This window comes from Cottoperca gobio, chromosome 20, assembly GCF_900634415.1.
Source record: "Cottoperca gobio chromosome 20, fCotGob3.1, whole genome shotgun sequence".
Lineage (NCBI taxonomy): Eukaryota > Metazoa > Chordata > Actinopteri > Perciformes > Bovichtidae > Cottoperca > Cottoperca gobio.
The window spans coordinates 11,308,948-11,331,179 of NC_041374.1; the positions used below are offsets into that span (position 1 = coordinate 11,308,948).

The window sequence follows — 22,232 nt, forward strand, 5'->3', positions numbered from 1 at the left end:
GACCACTACAGAAACTTATCCGCAGTGAGACATCTGCCTGGTGAGCAATAAGGACAAAAAAAAACATAAAATAAGAAAATAAGTAAAAACCTCAAGCTATCTCTCTTTAGAGCGAAATGGAAATTGAATGGGGATTTGCACGGGGGATGTAAGCAGTCTGCATGGGCACAGGAGCTGTCATGTTCCCTCCCCGTCAGGTTGGAGCAGCGGATCTGTGATATATCAAGGTGTTAATGTGAGTCTGGGGGCCTCGTTTCTCTGGCTGCAAAAACACTACGACAGACGGTGTGGGGGAGATCCATCTCATCTGTCATTAGAACCAAGGATTGTGTACATGGAAACACACACCTACACACCTACACACATGCAAAAACACCATTAATGTGTTCTTCAGGGAGTATGTGATAAATCGTAGAAATCAATATGTGGCATGTGCTTGACTGGGGCTTTAACACAGGCCAATGAACCCCCTCTTATAAAGACAATTAGCCTTTAAAACTAGAACACACACACGTAGCATATACACATATTAACACACACATTTACACGTCATATAAACCCCTGTACACACATTTAACAAAGCAAAGGAGGCTGTGTGAGGTTGAGTGTCTCATTGTTATGTGACCAAGTTGCTCTTAAGCAATGTCTTGAGTTGTGGCATTCACTTGACCTTCACAACCCTCTTATCACTCTCTTTCTTTTGCCTTCACACACACACATCTGCTCTGACCCACCTATTTGGCGCATGAGGCAGATTGAACTAATCTTTAACAATCATTTTCCTAAGCTCTTATTTAAATTCTTCTCACCAAAGTCTGGTAAACTCCATTAGTCGGCCCACCAGAGGCACAACAAACCTTTTGGATGACGTAACAACATTAGCATATCTTTATTTCCTAACTTGAAAATTGGGTTAACAAAAATCCAGCAAGCCAGACAGTGAAAAATTCAACTTTCAGACTCTGCCATGCAATGCCCATGAGGCTAAAGGCTGTGAGAGCTATTCTACTGATGCTCTATATTTGACAGAGATCCAATGAATAAGGCAGGGGAAGAGAAACAGTAAGAGAGCCTGGGAAAAGAGAGAAACAGCTGAGAGCTGAGGTATGGAACTGCAGTTTAGAAACGATCCAAACCAGAGGGAAGACAGAAGAAACACGAGGCAGTGGAGTTAGTGACACTACAGCCACATAGAACATAGGGTATAAGAAGGTAATGAAGCAGAGTTACTCCCATCACAAGCAAATCCCAGTCTCTTATGTCCTCTTTGAATGGAGTCTGTTCTTCTGAGCGTCTCATTAGTAGCCGGGGCTTTAGGCTAACACCAGCAGTGTCAGTGTCACCGAGACACTTGACACCCAAATAGTACAAACCTCAGAGCCAACGAGGGGGTGAGAGAAGAAGAGAGAAGGAAAACACAAAATAAAATGGCCTGTCAAATTATTTTCATAGCCTGTGATGTGAGCACTGAATATGGAAAGTTGAAAAAAGAAGGAGGAAGGGAAAGAAAGCCAGAATGATAGAGAGAGATGGTCGGGAACATAAAGGCAGAGAACGCTCCCAAAGATGTCCTGCCAAATTACTGTTTTAGCCCGTTCTTTTGTTTTCACGTTCTTACTTTGCATGCAGCTTCCCCACGCCTCTTTATGCATTCCATTTTCTTCACTCAATCTTGCTGTCTGCTCTCCCTTTCTTCTCCTCCTGCCTAAGTAAATGGAGTGCTGCTGAATTTATCATTTGCTCTGGTAATGGTGTGTTCTGACTGATGACTTGACCTTTGGGGCCATTATTGCCTGGCAAAAATCAGTGTGCGGGTGCCTGTTTATGCATGCATGTGTGTAGTGGAGTATGTTTTCCTCTGTGTGTGTGTGTGTGTGTGTGTGTGTGTGTGTGTGTGTGTGTGTGTGTGTGTGTGTGTGTATTCCTATCATGATGAGAACCAGTTGAGGTTTTAGATTTTTGGAGTGACAGACTTTTCAACCCGTCTTCAAGACATTGTGTCAATTGGGATGGCAGATTAAGATTATAATCAAACCAGATTTTGGTTTTGAAGTCATTTAAAAGTTATGGTTTAAGTTTGGTGTTATGGAATAAACATAGAACTGAAAGGTCCTCTCTTTATACTAAGACAAACAAATGTGTGTATGAGTTTGAAAGGGTGTGCCTTTAATGAATTAAAAGACCAGCACAAGGCAGACTCGCTGGTGTGGTTTAATGAAATATTAAAGACATTTTTAAATGTGGCATGTGCGTGCAAACAGACACACGTGCACGCTCCACTAACACCTCTCACCTAATGCTCTGGCGGCGTGAAATTGTGTTGGAGAGGAAATGAAAGGGTGGGTGTGTCTTTGTATTCCCTTGCTTCAGTGTAGAGTAAACAAATCATGGCTGTGCTCCTGCTGGCAGATTAGCGACGGGTAGGGAAACTCTATTAGTCATTTGACACAGTGATTCCTCCGCAATTAGCCAGCCAGCTGAGGGGCCGGCTAGCTAAGAGCAGGACTGACTTTTTCTCTGGGCTGCTAAGACGAGGGAGCCCTCGCTGAATGTAGAGAAGATGGAGGAACACAGGGAGAGAGAGAGAGAGCGAGAGAGAGAGCGAGAGAGAGAGAGAGAGAGAGAGAGAGAGAGAGAGAGAGAGAGAGATAGGCAGAGGGAAAAAAAGTAGAGGGGATCAAACCAATCCACCAAGCCTCCCTTCTCATTCTTATATCGCTGCCTCCATTTCTTTCAATCCTACTCTGTCTATGTCACTCTGTTTTTCTCCATCACTCCTTGCCCTTTTCTCCTCTTTCTTCCCCTCTCTAGATATGTCCCTCTCAGTCTATACCTACATCCATCTTTTTTCTCTCACCAATCTCCTCGGAAACCTTCCCTTTCAATCCCTCTTTCGCAGTAGTGTACAACCTCTCGCGTTCGATCTTTTTTTGTCTGTCATCCTCTCTCCATCGTCCATTCATTCCATGTTTTTCTCCCCCTTTCTTCCCTAACACTCTTCTGTCTCTTTCCCTCTATTGTGGTTGTAGTAGACTATGTGATCAGAGCTGAGGACATGTCCTTTCTCTCGACACGCTTCAGCGCTCAGCACGATTACACAAAACCCCTCAGTACATTCTCTATCTCTCTCAGATACACACACTCGCATAGACACGCACACACACACAAACATGGATTTCCAAATATGCAAGTGATTGACATGGACTAAACGTGCATGCCTGTAACACATTTCTTTATAATACTTAAAGGTCATTCAACAGCATGCACACACAACCTTGCCCACAGCAAACACAAACACACACACAAAAACACACACCGCTTGAATTTGGAGGAGAGCAAGGATTAGTCTCTCCCTCTGTTTATCCCTGGGAGAGCCTCCTGGCCAACACACAGCTCTTGATGTTCCTGAGCTGGAAGCACTGGAGAACACACATGCACACGCACACACAAGCACACGCGCACACAAAAACACACACGCGCTTGGCACTTTCAGTATCAAGTATACAGCGTTTTACAGTGTGGGAGCTGTAGGACACTTGTCTCTGAGTCAAGTTGCCATGTCTTTCTCCAAGCGTGCCACTTAGACCCAGCAGGTGCTGCAGGCCAAAGGCTGCAGCTAAATGTTCCTGCTGTGGAAGGACAATAGTGAAAGTCATGAAAAGATGAGTTTCTTTTCTTTCCAACTGAAGTCTGCTCCATTTATAGAAGCCATACAGCAGATCAGTTCTTTAAATATGAATATGTTTTACCAAGGTTGGCAGGTTGTCCTTGTTGTTAGCTGCCTTCTAACTATCTAACTTCTAATCTTTTTTTTCTAATTCAGCTGATATTTTGGATATTTATATGTTTTTTTCACATTTACTTTCTTTCTTATCTTACCTCAATGCCTTTGAGTGTGTGTGTAATATAACACTTTTAATTGCCTCGTTTTTTAATAGGTGCTATAGAAGTAAGCCTTGCGACTGTTGCTAAGAAAATCTGCATCACATTTTCAATGACACTAGGCCGGATTACCATTTTGAAATTGGTTTATGGCATAAAACTGCAGGAGGAAATATTTAAAGTGTTGTTTATATTGACCAATATCTGAGAGAAACAAGACACTACCAATCATATGCATCATGGTGCTATTTGTGGCTCATAGTAACAAATACATGATCACAGTTACATGGCGGCTCAGTTCTGATGTTAAAGATATCAACTAGGAGGCTAGTTTTATTAATATGCATTTATGTTATAATAAGGAACAATAGGGAGACGAAGCACGACTACAGAGCTTATAAGAAATGTATAAAACGATAACCTGCGAAACAATTAATGAGTAAAACCGCAGATATGAACGTTTCATTTCATTTGATGAAGACAGTCAACGTTGCTTTTGTGCTGACTTCAAATGTATCTGTGTGATCTCTGAGGACAGAAACAAATGGATGTTTCTTTCCACAGTTATGAATTCATTACTGCTGATAAAACAAAGAATATGGTAATCATGTAAACTGAGATAGCGTGGGACACAAGTGGAATGTGAGCGCGTTTCTGTGCATGCTTTGTGCGTGTATTTGCCGTAGTATTAGAGGCCACTGGTGTGTGTGTGGTGTGTGTGTGTGTGTGTGTGTGTGTGTGTGTTTGAGAGAGGGTGGTCACTTAAACCTACATTGAGGAAGTGCTATAAGTTTTCGCCAGGGAAATCATTTTTGCTGATCTGTTTAGTAAGTCAGATGCATTGCGCTGGTATGTAAAGCTTTCTAAGGCTTCAGCAAAAACTAAGTGAAAATACTGTAAAAGTTTAAGTCACCTGGATTCAACTTGTACATTGAGTTATTGTCCAATGAGATGAAGAGTACTGAAGGTCGTAGTTGCGTTGCCTATAACAGTTGAGTTCTTCTGTTAGAAAACTGACTACAGCAGAGAAAAATCCCCTTAAAATGCAGAGGAATACATCATTTTGCATTGCCTTTCTTCCACTCCTTTATGTCCTTCCTTTCGTGTTTGACAAGTTCAACATCAAACTCACCCTCAACTGCATTAACATTAGCTTTGTCTTTGAGTACAGAGCTGGCTGCAGTATGACAGACCTAAACTGGGCATTTAACCAGTAGGACCGTTTTCCCAGTGGAGTAAAATAACAACTCTTTCTCTGCTGGTGTTTAAAAGACAGTACGTTCATTAAAAGATCAGCAGGATCACAGGCTAAGCTGAAATAGTTCCTGGCCAAACAAACCTGATCCGACCTGTCGACACACAGAGCCTGGTGAGTGAAACACTAAAGTGACCCGGGAGATGCTTTGGCCAAAAGGTTGCAAAAATGCTGCAGCGCTTCAGTTTCCTACACTGAGGTTTAATCAGGCACTAATTGATTAAGAACTGATGATTCAGGTCTACTTAGACTGGTCCATTCTCAATGCTACTCATTCGACCATTATTTCAACCAAACACTTGCAATTATCGGTGCAAAACATTGTAATTCCTAAAAGTAAGAAGAACTCATTTGTAGGAATAAACATTATAACTTAGTATCGAGTAATGCCATGCAGTGTTATCATGATATATGCATTCTTACTTTAGGACACCTTATTTAAACATACAATGTCCTGTGGCTAAAATGTGTGTATGCATGTATGGATATATTTTGTTATGTATTTAAAAAGCTACAAATAATGTTTAATTCATTAAACACCCATTAACTATATCTGCATAAATGCACACACACAGCGCAAGTGACTCTAATTAGTATAATAAAGCCCATTTGGACACTGGACATGTGCCTGGTGAAAGAGCCTTTTTTCCCTCTTCTTTCATTTCAAGGATCTGTCACTTTCTCTTTTTAAGAGGTGCCATGAACTTATCCTGCCTCCTGGTCACAAGCAGCGCGGTAACTACACCCTCTCTCCAGTCCTCTTCGTCTTTACCCTCCTCTCTTGGGCTTGTTTTCTCTCTCTCATCTCTCTCCTCCATCACTCTCTCTGTTCTGTCCCCCTCATTAGGATGTCAGATCTCATTACAGAAGGAATACAGCAGATTTAAAGGGGAAAGGAGATTGGTTTAATGGTTTGATGCAAAGCCCTCCTCGTATCTCTGCCTCTCCTTTTAACTGTGCATGTGTATTGTATGTGTGCACATCTTCACACTGGCTAACGGGACTGGTGCTATAGAGCTGCAGCGTCAAGCTAAAAATAACCCTGCTTTGGTTTTGAGAAACATGCCCCACACACGCACACACACACACACACACACACACACACACACACACACACACACACACACACACACACACACACACACACGTATGTGAGTTGATCCCTTGTCCGGGGAACAGCATTAATTTAATTGCAGAAACGTAATGTTAAGAAGTGTGTGACACCACAGCCTTTGTGGCATTTATTACAAAATTAACAGGAAATTAGCAATCGTCATTTAGAATCAGTAGAGTCAGTAGCACAAGGCTATAGAGACTGAAGCAGAGGCTGCGCTACATCAGACCATAAAGATTATGTCAAGAATTTACAAGAACCAAAAATGAAATAAACATAATTTAAAAAGTTTTAAAAGTAAGTTTAGAAAATCCAAGATGAGGCTCTTTATTTGCAAAGCTTTTGGAGTGGGTGCCGAATGAAGCTATGTCCATGGTGCTGTCTGGTTGGCAGGTGATAAGGTACAAACACTTGGAACAAAACTAAAGGACTGACTAGAGGAGTGTTTCTGAAAGTGTGATGTAAAATGCATATAAAGTATGACACAAAATGCAAATTCAGATGGTTCCCATCCTGCTCTGCATCATTTGGTTAATGACTGAGAAAACATAACCTTGTTTTTAGTGACTTAGTCTTTAATGGTTTAGGGATTAATGATTATAGAATAATGTGTGTCTGTCTTCCTCAAAGATACTGGAGGGAACAATGTTAAACTACATAACACCTCTTATCAACAGCAATAGCTCAACCTGGCTACTAGATGCACCTAACAAATAGCCGTGGCATTGAATCACATTCTCACTGTGGCCACCTGAGCTACGTGCAAGTCTGATGATAACCCATTAAAGAGAGAAGGTGCCACATCCATTCAGAGCTGATGTTATTCCCAGTGGTCGGAGTCATTACAATACAGGCCAAGATAGCTTTATGAAATAATACCAAAGACGGGAGGGGAGGAAGAAAAGGGAAGAAAACAAGGAGGGAAGGTCAGAGGAAAGGAAGGCATGATAGAACAAAACATTTCATGTCCTCTGAATTAGTAGAATATGTTTTTTTAAGAAAAAAGAAAAGGTAGAAATACATTTAAAAGAAAGAAAATAATAAGCAGAAGGAGAGAGAGCAATACCGATGTCAGAAACAGGGAGAGACTAACAGTAGATAGATTCCAAAAACACAGATTGTCTTTTTGGAAAAATAAACACTTTGTAAACCATCCTGAGGCTTTTTTCTTGCTGTGATTCTTTTATGTAGCAGAATGCATGTGTGTGCTGTGACGGTGCAGGAATAACCGCTTGAAATAGGCCACATTAACCTGCAGTCCTCTGGGGCGCTGGCCTGGTTTAATCCGAGAATGAAACACCGTGCATCACTGCCTACACACATGAATAGTGCAATAACACACAGATACATACTCATACTTCCACTATAATATTGTGCTGTGCATAGATGTGTTTGGTAGATAGGAAAAGAGGATGAAGAGGGTGAGCCAGCGGTCAGGAAGAATAACTGTGTGTGCATGTGAGAGAAGTTTCACCAGATATATACACACAGTCATTCAGGAGCAGATGTTTAGCAGAAACATATTCATACATTTCCCTCGGTTGTATTTAGCTGGGGTGACAATGCTGTTAGTCCAACACTCAGGCCAACAATGAAGTAGAAGAGAACTGTGAAGAGTAGGGAGCAATGGAAACTGAGCAGACACACTGGATAACCAATTGACGGTGTTCTAAATTGGACCTGACTGAAAAGTCAAGTGTGTTGTCAAACTGCTGTCAACTTTGCTGCAAGGAAATGCCAGCAGACCTCCGAAGACTACAGGTCTGTTGGTGTTGTTACTGGATGGAGAAAGTTGAGAGTGGACACAAATCACAAGTTCCTTAAACTATACAGAAAACCCTCAGCCAAGAGCACCACAGTTAAAAAGACAAGAAAATAAATTGCAGGTGGCATTGAGGGTAAGTGATTGAGCCAAAGACAATTTAGATTGTGCACAATTTGGGTGTGAACCAGACATTTTGCTTCTCCACACAGCCTTGACCCCACTATATGTCTTTTACTTGCGTCTTCATTGTGTCCCGTTTGCTCCCTCTACCTCTCCACATGTCTCTCCATCCTCAACAGGGCCAGGAAACAGCCACTATTAAAACCAGTGCAAGCATAATTATGGTTACTTAAATTGCTTTTGTTGTATCCTCTTCATGGTTAAGTGTCCAGTTAGGTAATATGGTGGCCCACACACTCATTGAATAGTGTGAGCTTCATTTGGCTGCAAGTGCCTTGTTTAAATTGGCCTTGAATTAACCTGACACTGTGGATTGTATATAGACCCACTGACTACAGCTTTGCAAATTTTGTAATGAACTACGCACACAAACGTCTCCGTTCTCTTTCCACCGCAGGAATGACTTATAGCATTAATTACATTGATCCATGCCAGCGTAATGAACCAATAATGTGAGCCTGCCATTGCCAAGAAAAGGCGCCATGACATAATTAATGACTTACCACTCAGCATGTCAGCACAGCCCTTATCAGTTCACTCTGTGCTGTCACTCTGTGCATTATGAATCCTTATTGGACAACCTCCTAGTCACCGCGCAGACTATTAACATGACTTTTATAACATGCTGCGTTAAGGCCAAGCTTTAATTCAACGGCCCAGTGACTTCAAGGTGTGGTTCATCTTTAGTGTGCTGATTTACCACTGTAGTTACATGTGCCAAGCATAGCAGGGGGAAATTATGGGTGAAAAAGGCTCGTGCTAAGACACTCTATCAGAGGATTTAGCTCAAACTAAATGGGACAATCTATTAAAACATTTTATCATAGGAGAAGCGAATTGTAAACCTCAAACGTTGCAATTAAATGTACACAGTCTAATCCACAGTGTATTGATTTTTGTAGCTGTAGTACAAATTTCCTTTGTGAGTTTTCTCATACCCATCTATTGAAACTACAAATACAAGACACAGTAAATTATAGATAACCGTGGGTCCTCTCTGTACACTTCTGAAGAGCACTTATTTAATTAATTCCTGCTTGGAAAGACAATCCTATTTGTATGCACTGTTCAGAATTCCACCGACAAGTAATCAAAGCAATATCCCACAAAGAATAAGTCCAAACCCAACGACCCCCCCTAATGCTGAAATGTGCTTCAAAAGCTGTGCTTAAAGGCAACTCTCACTCCTTTCAAGTGAGTCAAATTGATCAACTCAAACGCTGGTCTAGAGTGGCATATTTACTGCTACGATTCTGACCCAAATGCTAATGATAGCTATTAAGGCTAGGCTGGTTAATGACATCGAGGGAGCTGTGAACGTGGCGTGACCGACTTGGGTGTTTTCATGTGGGTATGATACGGTAATGGGATTAACATGGCGTACCTAAACCCACATTGTGATAAGCTCAATGAGGCCCTATTAAAAATACATTGCTGGCAACAATGGAGTTACGGAGGGAGTGGGTGAGAATAAGTGTGTCTAACTGTGTGACTTTGATAGCAAATGTGCCCAACTGTGCTTCATTCCCAACTGGAATAAAAAAAAAAAACACAACAAAAGGGTCAGTAATGACCTTTTCAAAATTCCTTGTTTTAATATTGTCTATTATGTGTTTCCTCCATTTGTCCCTGGGTCCCTAGACAGCATTAAGAAGGAACAATAACCTAAAAAGCTGTAGCATTCAAATCATTGTTGCATTTATCATGTATACCTAACACTTGGTAAGCAAACATCAATTAACATGAGGAGAATGTGTGCTGTGGACAATAGGACGTATACGGAAGTAAACTTAGCTCCTAATGGACAGTAATACAACTTTATCCCAGCTTCATTACTAAGTTTAAGGGTTCTTTGCCACAGCTGATGTCAGATGTTCAAGGACACAAGAGTTTGCCAAAGTCTTTAACTTTAAGATACTGAGAAGTGGTAGGACACATTTTAGGTTTAAAACTATTAAAAACAAACACACAGCATAGGAAGTGAATAAAAACATATAAATGGCTAAAAATAAATGGCTGTTGCTGATTATAGAAATGCAGGCAGGGCCTTACCAGTGTTGTTGCGGTAGGGGCCTGAGTCCGGCCCCTGGCTCTGGCTAAGGCTCCTCATGGGGCCCTTGTTGTGGTAGACACGTTCTTCATAGATGGGATCTATGTGGTGCTCTGGGGACCCCAAGGGCCGAAGGGGCTCCTGACTGTGCTGACTACTGTAGGAGCCACGAGAGCCTGGAGAAAAGAAAGGAGGAAGAAAAAAGATGTAAGTAAGATAGGGATAGAGGATGAAAGAGGGAGGATAAAATTAGGGAGAGGCAAATGAAAGACGAGGTACAGTATGGGAGATAAGGAAGGGGGATACAGAGGAATTGAACAGATGGGTTTTACGGATGTAAGGACAATAAAGGAAAGAAATAGGAGGGAAGATGTAGGAAATGGAAAGCAAGTGGAATGGGAAGGTGGTGATAAGAACCATAGGATGGGGGATGTAGAGGATGGGAAAGAAAGAGGATAAAGAAGAAAACAAGGGCAAATTAATGCAGCAGAAGATTGATGGGAGCACAAGAAAGACAAGAGAAAAGAAAAGGAACAGGTGTGGAAATGATGGGTGAAAGATGGTAACAGTGATGAGAGGGAAGGAAAGGAAAACAGCAACAAAAAGAAGGCGTATGTGACTCTGATTTCTGACCTGTCCTGTGTTTGTGTAAAGGTAGGCATGAGTAGTAGTGTAAGTGGTGAGTAAGAGATGCTCCAAAGGAAGAAAGGAAGATAGACATGCATTGTGACACAGGAGACAGGAAGAAATATGCAGATTTAGAGAGATGCAGAGAAAAAAGAGAGGGATGCCTCTGTATTTCATTTTTTAAATCTCCACAGAACACATTGCAGGTCGTCAGCTATAAAGTAATGAGATGTAGTGTCCCCCCCTCTTGCTCTGTGTTTGGCAGGAATCCCACAGACACAGAGCAAGGAAGACATTGACAGCAGGTATTTGTTCATTACACAGCAGAACAAATGTAAGGCCTCCCTCTGAAAACACAGAGCTAAATTAAAATTAGAAAGAAGTAAAAAACAGAGGAGACTATGGGAATATGAAGACAAGTCAGTAGGGCTTGGGTGACATGGCAGGACATAAAGTGAAAAGACGGTGACATACTCATATATACACAGCGATATATGCATAGCTATGAGTGACAGAGTAAGAGAGATGGTCCAGTGGGGCTGACGTGGTATCATGTCACATTAGCTCTCAATCCTTGGCAAGTCGCGTGCAAGTATTTTCCAGCTGAATAAAGGGAAGGAGTGCTTCACAACTCTGAGTCAGACCGCTGTGACTATCCACCATCAACTTAACACAGTCAAAACCCCACAACCCTTCAGCTCACATCAGAAATCGATGCATTTGAGGCACTCAGCCATCTCAGTAGACTCAAGTGTATGTAGCAGTGCTGTAGTTCTTGTTGCAGTTAAGGATCGGTGTCTATTTCTTGTTTTAACTGTTCAATAAAGAAGACAAGTCCAAGAGAGTATTTTAAAGATGAATCGAAATGAATATCCTAAACCTCCTTTATCGAACAACCTACGAGGTAGAATGGCACACACACCCTGGGGGATGAACAAGAGCCTGCCTGCACTTCCTGTGCTGTGCTATGGCACATGATAAAGAGGTGGTTTGCCTCAGTATGCCTGTTTTGAGTATGACTGTGGCAAAGAGGCAATTTATGTCCTCCTTTCAACAGTGTGGTCAACTGACTGGCCTGTTTACCTCCTTGCTAACAAAAAGAAGTAGGCGGTCTCCTGTCACACACAGCCAGACAGAGAAGACAAACAGAAAGACGATGAGAGTCAGAATAAGGGAGTGTGGACAGAAATGTTGATGCTACAACACCCGTTGAGCTCAATTAAAATGAGTTGAATTTAGTGACAAATAAACGAAGGAAAAAGAAGCAAGAAAGAGACAGAGATGGTCAGAATATGCATGAATGAGTGCTAATTAGACTCATGGACACACCCATTAACGGCATGACTTATCCCAGCTCTCTCTCTCTTCCTTCATCCCTTTCGTCTTTGAAGTCTTGGGGAGTCGGTTTTATTTCTTTATTCATTATTATTTTTGACTCACAAGGGCACACTCGTGGAATCACTGACCTCTTTCTTTCAAAGGGAGAGGGAACTTTAAGAAGATAGAATGATGCAGAGAGAGCAACATAGAGAGACACCCTCCCAAGATGTTTCATTCAGTAAAAAAAAAAAGGATAACAAAATGTAAAAAGCAACTTTTGTCCCCTGATGCCTCCATCCTATTTGTGTAGTTAACAAGAAAGCAAACTATTATATAAATATTATATGATTTGTGCTTTCATGTAACCATGTACAGTACAGGGTGGTATATCTGGGCCAAATATATATATATTCATGTATACTGTATATATATATATATATATATATATATATATATATATATATATATATATATATATATATATACACAGTATGATATCTTTATGTGCTTTAATAACTTAGTTATTCCTATTGTGTCACTAAAGGCAATATGTATATACAATGGACTGTATGACTCAGGCCCTTCATGCAGAAAGCAACTGGGAGGACATTAATTCTTTCTGGCAATTTGGGTTTTACACAGCTTAACTTCCCTGTAGAGAAGGTGTTACGGGGCTGTTAAGTACCTCTCCAAACAGGCCGCTCACATGAATTCTACTCTGTTTTTTCCAGGTGGATGTTGCCCACAGAGGAAAAGCAAACCTCTGACTAATAGTTTTAGTACTGACAAGTTACATTTAAATGTAAACAATTTAAACCTTGTTGCATATAAGTTACATAAAAAAATAAAAATTATAAATCTGAAAAAAGTCAAGTAACAGAGGAACCAATTTGGCTTTTAGCTCGTGATCAAAAATGGTGAAGATCTTCACTTATCTCACAGGAACAATTAGCTCAGAAAATGTCTATATATATATATGTCTATATATATATATATATATATATATATATATATATATGAAGGACAAAGTATAACTAAAACAGGAAGTCACAACATAATGTGTCTGCAGTTACATGAAGAGTAGTAAAGCACAGCACATATATTTGAGCAAAATCAAATGAAAGAAGAATCTAAAACTGCTTTTAGTCTGAATGGCTCTGGTAATACAAGCCTTGAGAATTCAGCATCCTTGAAACAGTGTGCTATCTACAGTGCTATGGCCTATAAACATTTTCTACAACACATGTTCATCTTCAGTTTGATATTCAGCCAACTCAATTTTGTCGAGTCAAGAGAGAAAGCTATTAACTAGTCAATGTAACCGTAGGAGCAGATAAAAGTCTGTTGCTGTTTGTACACTGTCAGTATAATACATGCAGCTCCCAGACACAGTAAATAGATCTTATTCTACGAATTACAATCAGAATCATTTTTCACCTTCTTAAAGCAGGTTTCTGTCTGTAGCCACAACAGACCGGTTCATAAACAGCTCATAAATCATAAATGTAACCGCATTCATTTTGAAGTTCTTCTTAATAACAGGAAGCCATAAAAAAAAGCTCTGACACCTCTTATGAAGTATGTAGAAGTGTTGCCATATAGATTACATAACTCTTAGACTCCAACCACAACACATGCTTATTAAAAGATTGGCTAGTTCAATAGACTTTAACGCAGAACTTGACATTTCTTAGAATGGCCGTGAGATGCATTGAAATGTAACATAGTCCCCCCTTATAGCACAAATGCTCCAAGAAGTGAAATCCAGACACAAACGCTAAAAGATATATTTATATTGAAAGATGTTCTTACATTCCTTTACTGCTCACAGCATCATCAGTAAAACAAACAGTAAGGTCACATGTTTGGGTTTCATGTGTGTGTGCATGAGTGTGTGAACTCCCACCTGCCAGACTGCCAGGCCTCTGCAGTGTAGCAGTAGCGTAGAGCTCGTGGGCGATCTTGTACTGGTCAGAAGCGTGGTGAGCTGCCAGTCGTTTGGGAGACAGAGTGGCATAGCTCCCTATGCCCGAACTCATCTGCCAAGACAAGAGTTGTTGTGTTTTTCTATTAAATATTGCAGAAAAGATCAGTTACACGCTGATGCAATTACTTCTTGTTTGATTACAAAGTGTTGGCAGTCAAATATGTATCTGGTTGGTTTGGATTTGTGTGGTTCATATAGAAAGACTTTGTATTTCATTAGTTTGCTCTGACAATTTATTTTTCTTTCTATATCCAAATGGACTTATACATTAAAATGTTCATGTCCACACCACTTAGAGTTAAGAATGTCATGTTTGCTGGGAACACCCGAGCAGAACATACTTTTCATCATAGCAGTGTGAGATATTGGATATAAGCACCAACACATTTTTGGAAAGAACTAAAAGTGACTTGTATAGATTTTCTTTTCCATCTGTAATTGCTCTGGAGCGACGCCATTCTTTGTCATGATTAAAGACCTGACAAGTGGACAAGAATATAATCTTTCCTCTACCCAGATGCTTGGCATCAATCAATAATATGACGACACAATATCATACTTAAATACAACGGTACAACTGTCAATTACAGCTGGGCATTAGCACTGTAAATACTGTACTTTGAAACATAATCTTTGTACTATAATTGTTGTATTTAACAGTTACTGTCAAATGACTTTCTAAATCTACTGTCTCTGTAATGAAACACTGTAATGTGTTGAAAACCATATAATAAATGTACATTCGGGGAAAGTACATGAATTCCTCATAACAATCTGATATCTTTATATAATTATCAAACCATGTCAACACGCTCATACAGGATCCCACAATGTACTTCATTAAAGAAGGGAGAGCAAAAAACCTTTCCATGCTCTGACATGCACAAGTGTGAGACATATTTAAGTTATTCAACAATTTTTCTATTGATTTTATTCAGACTTTGAGGAACAGAGTTCATAATTGCACTTGCTCTGGTGCTGTTGCGGTTCCTTTGGTGTCATTCATTACAAGGTTTTAGAACCAGTAGCGGTTGCAATGCAGTTTGAATGCATGCTGCACATAACGTAACAAAGCATTTCCCTTGTGAATGTGTAAGACTGTGACATTGTGTACCTGGTGAAGAGGGGACGATGATGAACTTGCCCCTCCCCCTGCTGCTGTAGAGTTGGGTGGAGATGCCACCCTGAGGGGAGACCCGCCCCCTCCTGCTGTTGTCACAGCAACTGTGGTGCTGGAAGACAAATAAGTAACATCATTTGTATGAAAAATAATAACTTCAAATGATTCATTTCATATATAAAAAACAGTTATATGCTTGTATGTGAGTATTCAAAAGGAACTCCAAAGGGAATTTATTGTCTGTAAAACCTATGAATTTAAATACAGTAATTCTCACAAACGCCATCGGACCCTATCAAACATCAGTATCAACACCAACACATCAAAACCAAGATCAATGTCAGTCACTGGGGCTCTGTACCTGTATGACTTGGCCAGTCGTGTAGCAGGAGACTGTTTGCTGGGAGAGGAGGAGGAAGGCAGGCGTTGAGTGGTAGAGTACCCCGGTGTGTCGGAGGATGATCCCAGGCGTTGGAGTTTACCTGGGGAACCGGATCCCGAGCCTCCTCCTCCTGCAGACAGAGGGGAACTGACACGCTGGGTGGGTAAGGTGGAGCTGGAGTAATAGATACCTGGAGAACAGCGAAATGGAGAAAAACTCAATAAACGGGGGGAAGCAGTAAGAATGTGCTGAGGCTAACATCAGGGATTCTTAAGAGTCTCTGGGTCGGGGTCCTGGAAATGATCTGCCTCATCTGAACCTGAGTGCTGCTTTGTTATTGCACGGATTGAGCATAATTAACACCGTGTTCGAGCCCAGGATGCTTCTTAAGTGTACTTGGTACCAGAACACCTTCGGTCAAAGATCGATGATCGTATCAAGAGAAGATCCAGAGAAAATGACACTAAAGGCTCTGAAAACATTCTGCAAGTGTTCTGTTCTAATCCTCATGAATGTCTGTCAGTGTCTCCAAATGTCATGTCTGTGTAGCCACAACGCTTTATGCAATGTCAGATGAATTTATTCTAAAGAAAATGCATCTTAATCTTAATGAACAGAGACGGAGAGGAGTAGGGAAGAGAAGGAGAGGAGACTTCTTACCTGACCCTGCTCCAGTTTGTGATTGTTGTTGCTGGGCTGCACGACTTGATGTCACCTGAAGGGATGTGGGGGAACACAGAGCAAGAGTCATGACAGGGAAGAGGGGATGAGTAGTGGGAGTGATGAGTGGGGGAGGGAGAAGTTGGAGGGAGGGAAAGGGAGAGACAGAGTTAAAAAAAAGAAAAGAAACAGGATACAAAAGAATAAAGAGTAGTGGCCATCAAAAACTTTTTATGCACAATGAGTACAGTGAAGCCTTTGATGAGTACCGCATGAACTTAGAGCAGCTTGAAATGAAATCCCCACAGAAACAAGGGTGATTCAAACAGACTCAGAGAAGCAGGCCATGGAGTCCTTGGAGTCATTTCTCATAAAGCCTTGTTGCACCTCCTACTCAAAGTAAAGGGAATGATTACACAGTCTATGATATACTCCGTAGTGTATTCACATCTTAATATTTATTATCTTTCATCTCGTAAACTTTAATATTCACAAATCCTTAAATAGTTGAATTGGTTATTTAAACCGGACAAAAGAGAAAGAAACATGGTGTTTAATCATTCATATGTACGGTATTTTGTATGGTAAAATTTGCTGTGAAAATAAATGAGCATTTTTGCCCTCCCACAGTCCTGCTTCCTAACAGACACAAAGAAGTGTGCCAGTGAGGCAAAGCTAGAGAATCCTTTCTACCACACATCACATGATGGTCGATTCTAATATATTCTCCTAAATCTCCAGAGACAGTAGGGGAGAGCATATGCCAGTGTTCCAGTGAGCCTCATATAGTTTTATGTTGATGCTTAAAGCTGTAAAGGGGATTCAAATACGTTACTACTAGACTGGACTAGACTAGGAGCACTGTCATCACTGTATATACAGTAGTTACTCTCAGACAAAATACTCAAACCCTCTCTTTCTTAGCATAAACATTAGGAATACACACACTTTCATATGCCAACAAGTCAGGAGAAGCCAACACAAACAAATACCAATCTGCACTGCTGGTGTTTGACATATATCATTCCTGTGAAATTGACAGAGACACACTTAAACAGATAATTACTGTATACAACACACATTTAAAAATATAACAATCACCACAAACATATGATCAAAACACACACACCCACACACCCACACACACACACACAAATCAGGAGTTAAGTTACAGTTGTACATAACAGTTTCCAGGTGTGAATATTGGCAGTTTCACAACTGTGCAGAGAGAACGGTTGCCTGCTCACCAAACCTTCCCTGGATAAATATAACAAAACACACGAGCACACCGTCTCCCATTACGGTGTGAATGGCAATTTCTGGTTATATTTTCCTGCTTTGCGATGAGCCAAAGCATGTCGGCAGAAGACGCAGGCCTTTGGTTCCAGCACTGCTTTGTTTGCAGAGGGGTCATGAAAACTGATTTATCTCCGGCTGAGTGGATTAGCAGTCTTTTTCAAAAATTCTGTGGTACAGATTACTGAGGCAAACAGGCACCAGACACGGAGAGACACCGATAAAGACAGCATGAATGGAAAAATGGTAAACTGACAAACAGGTAAAATATGTGGTGAGCTATAGTAGCTTCAATATGTCGTCTTACTTGACTCAGTAACATGCTGACACTGTGTGCATGTCTATAAGAAGTGCTTATGAAAGGGGACAGTATACAATTCAACCTTGAGTTACTGATCCAGCCTGATCTCAGCACACAGGAAGTAAATCCTGATGGAAGCTGTAACTTAACCTGGTTCAACTACAAAAGAATGGGCTGAATGTTACTCTCAAACCAACCCTGGATGGTAAATATACCTGTGTATCGTTGCTACAGTCAAAACATGTGGCCATGAAGCTGTGGCACACTCTTAAAGAGTCTCTGTTCGTATCTTTCATAGTCTCCGAGATATTTAAAGGTCCAGTAGTGTATTATTTAGAGGGATCGTGACTTTTTAACAGGGGGGTCAGTTTGTTCTGATCTGCAACCTCACGGCTAAATGCCAATAAATCTCACACTCTGGACCTTTTTCTTGTTTTTTTCCACCGTTTGAGTGAATAGACAGAATGTTACAAATCAAAGTGGGTGACATCAAATGCAGGTACGGGTTAAACTTAGGGACGCATCGACTATCAGCCAATATTCGCCTTGTTGACGGCCATCGACTTATTGACAAGTAAGATGACATTCGCCAATGCCAGTAGCCGATGTCTATCTGTTGTGTCGCATCAGTTTTGCACTGGCTAAATGTCGTTTTAGTTATCTGCGGTAAGACTCAGACAAAGCTGGCAGAACCCGGCTGCTGCTTCGGAGAAGAAGCTATTGGCTGAACATGACTCTGGCATGATATGGTACATGTGGTTTACACATGAAAATGAAAGAAAATGTCGGCCGTGTGGAAGTATTACACTATCTCGGCGTAACAGGAGACAGTGGAATTTTTAAGAAATGCTTATTTCCAGGAATATGTCAGCACTTGAATATTGAAGAAATAATAACCTATATATATATATAACTATGTGCTCCCTGTGCCAGCACGGACAGTGAGCGGCTTTCAGTTCTGCTGCTCACATCTTGGATAAGAAGAAAATAGACTGAACTGCAACAAGGCAGAGATGCTCACAGTGTCCTGAGTAGTTAGAAAGCTATTATTCCAAATCTTCATACTCCTTCGGCTGCACCTTTATACAAACGGTAAACTAACAACGCCGTAAAGGTCCTCGCCATTTATCAAGCAACACTATTGGGCTCCCAGCGATACAGTCCAGCTTCCAGCTTTACAAGCAATGCAGTTTAGCTCCGGGCTGTCACTCCAGGAATACAGCTGTAGTTTGAAATCTGAAAACCTGGCGTTACCAAGACTTATATACATAACTAACACATATACATAAAGAACTACACTCATGCCTATAAGTTACGTAAACAATGTCACTTGATGGGTTTGTTTGACCACATATGGATAAAGAGTTATTAGTAGATTATTAACAGTGTCTATAAACAGCCAGAGAAAGATCTTAATTGGGATGTGAGACACTATCCTGAACAGTGTGTGCCATAAAAATACCCTACATAAGTCCCCGGTGGAAGTTTAGTAGGTTATGAAGCTAAGTGAGAGATCAGGCCGATGAGAAGCAGGACACAAAACAAAAAGTTTAAGAAACCTATTAGTGTCTATGTTACTTGATTGTGTTCAACACTGCTGATGTGCTTCAGTCATCAAGATGCAAAGTGAGACAGAAACGGACATGATGACTGATGACAAGGTGAGTGGGTGAATGAATAAACAGATGGATGGGTAAATACCGGGTAAATAAATGATGAGTATAAATGAATTGTTGGACGAGTTAGCTAATAAATAGAATGCCTGACACACTGTGAGGGAGCGCACTTTCTCCTTCCCATTCTGTCATCTTGCAGGGCTGCTTCTTTTCTCCTCCAGTAAAACACTGGGATGTTTGAGGTGCCATGTATCCATTCATTATTAAAACAGGGCCTCTGAGGGTTATAAATACCCAACAGAACAGCAGCAACATGCCAGACCTTTCCCTTTCTCTCTCACTCCCTGAAACAGTCACTTGTGCAAACTTTTGAACACACATGGAGTGCATAAAAAACACCCCAATGTGCATGTGCATGTGCATGTGCACACTCCTGCATGTACTGCACATGCATGCCTATCTATCAGGACTGGCATGAGTAAAGCTATTCATGAGCAACAAGCCTTGCTGACAACACTGGCCCCATTACACTGACAAGTCCAAAACATCAGAGAGGAGGATGCATTGCACACACACACACACACACACACACACACACACACACACACACACACACACACACACACAGAAAGAGATGGTGAGCAGACAGGACTTAGAAGGAAGAAGGGGGAGAGAAAAGTGGACAGGAACACTGCAATACAAGGGAAACAGAGGAGAAGAATTCAGAATACAGACAGAATAAAAACTCATTTTGCCTCATCTAACCATCTATCTATATGCCGGTATCTGTTTTTCTATCTTTCGGTCTTTGCCTCCTGTATTTCATACTTATTCAGGGAAGGAATGGGAGCTCTCTCTGAAACCAGCTCTGAAATGAGCTTTGGCGGGACTGTAGGTTGGAGATGAATGTGTTCACAAAGACACATATCATCTTCTTCACCTTTCCCTTTCAAAACACACACGTACATAAGCAGACAAACACACATATACACACCGATTTGCACCCACAGATAAGAAAGGAACACACAACACAAACAAGCATCCACGATGTGGGAACCTCAACCTGAAAACTTGCAAAAACACATTAAAGATTTTCATTTAAGAGCCGTAATCATTGTTAAATAATTCTATAGTTTATAGTAACTGACCTCAAATATTTCCTTTTTCAATTCATAACGATCTATCACAGATGGATCATTGGCTCTGACACTGGCAATACCTTTTAATGAAGTGTGTGTGTTCGTGTGTGTGTGTGTGTGTGTATGTGTGTGTGTGTGTGTGTATTACCATTGATATGTTAAGGACATGAAAATGGGAAATAATTGGCTCCTGTAGGCTGGAAAGTAATTAGACGGGTTTTCTGTCTTCATCACTATACTGCTGTGATTAATATGTGACTTTGTCTGCAGCTTTATTTCTCAAATCCTTATAAACAAGACACTTGCTGAGAGTTCTCTGTGTGCATTTAATCATCTCCTCCTTTTTGTCTATGCACATCTGATTACCTGTCTCCTTCTTAACAGCTTAAAGGAATTTGTCTAACCCTACGTCTCACAAAATACAGACAACTATGCTATGAATTGCTTTAAAAGCCAGTTGTAGAGACTCAACCCCTTCAGTAAGGCTAATACAAGTATAAATATGTACTTAAATACCCGGATCAACTAGACCCAACTGTGATGCCAAACACATCCACATTTGGTGAGAGCACTGAGACGTTGCAAGAAGAAAAAGAAGGGCGATGTTTTCTCAGTTTCTGCCGGAATAACAGGAGCAAAGAATGTGTGAATCAGCATACACAGTTTATCTCAACACTTGTTCTCAGTATGCCTTCAATGAGCAAAAGAGTACAATGTGGAGGACTCACTTCAGTTCCCTTCACAGTTAAACTCCTTTGATGTAATTATTAAAACTCTCTGTTCAAGTTTTGAAAACAGAGAGTTAAGTTTACACAAATGACCGGCGTTCACATTTTCTCTCTTCATCATCATCACCACACTTCCTCGCATCCTCATCATTCGTGAACAGCAGTATTTCCTACCTGGTTGTAGCTGTGCACGGCTCCTCCGACCTGCCCGCTGCGCTGAGAAGTTGCTGCCGAGATGCTGTCGCTGAGGGCGAGGGTCTGGTTGCTATGGTAGCTGGCAGAGTACTGGAGCGAAGCCTCCGGGGTGGAGTTGAGCTGCAAGGAACTCTGGGAAAGAAGAGCTGCTCCTACCGACAGGAATGGTGTATGGTTGGGTAGGTGGTGGGGGTTGAGATGAGTGAGTGTGTGTGTGTGTGTGTAGAGAGAGTGGGTAGAGAGAGATTAAGAGTGAGTAAGAGAGGGGGCGGGAAGGGGGGAGATTGAGAGGCGAAGAGTGAAATGGGGGAGAGAGAGAGAGAGAGAGAGAGAGAGAGAGAGAGCAGCAATTTAGTAGAGATAGTGCAGCAGTGCAGCACTCCGTGAGTTGGAGATGGCATACATAATTTATTAGCAGGGGGAAAGAGAAACAGAGGAAGAGAGAGAATGGGAGGAGGAGGAGAAGCAGAGAGATGGAGAGGATGGGAGGAGGGCTGAAGAGAAGAAAGTTGTAATAGATGGAACACCTAATAACTGGATTTGTTACCTCCTCGAACATGTTCATTTTTACCTTGTACTGTCGACTTGAGCAAACCTTCCCTTGACCCATTGTTT

The 22,232-nt window shown here is 41.2% G+C and overlaps 1 protein-coding gene across 2 annotated transcripts in view; it reads right to left on the reverse strand.

Moving 5' to 3' along the window:
• Nucleotides 1-22,232, reverse strand: part of ctnnd2a (catenin (cadherin-associated protein), delta 2a) — a 227,030-nt gene that overhangs the window by 97,120 nt on the left and 107,678 nt on the right. For both annotated transcript variants that reach the window (XM_029457760.1, XM_029457761.1), the window contains 6 exons: nt 21,597-21,769; nt 16,343-16,397; nt 15,662-15,872; nt 15,295-15,412; nt 14,100-14,232; nt 10,249-10,422 (listed from right to left, as the gene is read on the reverse strand). In XM_029457760.1, the coding sequence (XP_029313620.1) occupies nt 10,249-10,422; nt 14,100-14,232; nt 15,295-15,412; nt 15,662-15,872; nt 16,343-16,397; nt 21,597-21,769 (864 nt within the window). The remainder of the gene's footprint in view (nt 1-10,248; nt 10,423-14,099; nt 14,233-15,294; nt 15,413-15,661; nt 15,873-16,342; nt 16,398-21,596; nt 21,770-22,232) is intronic.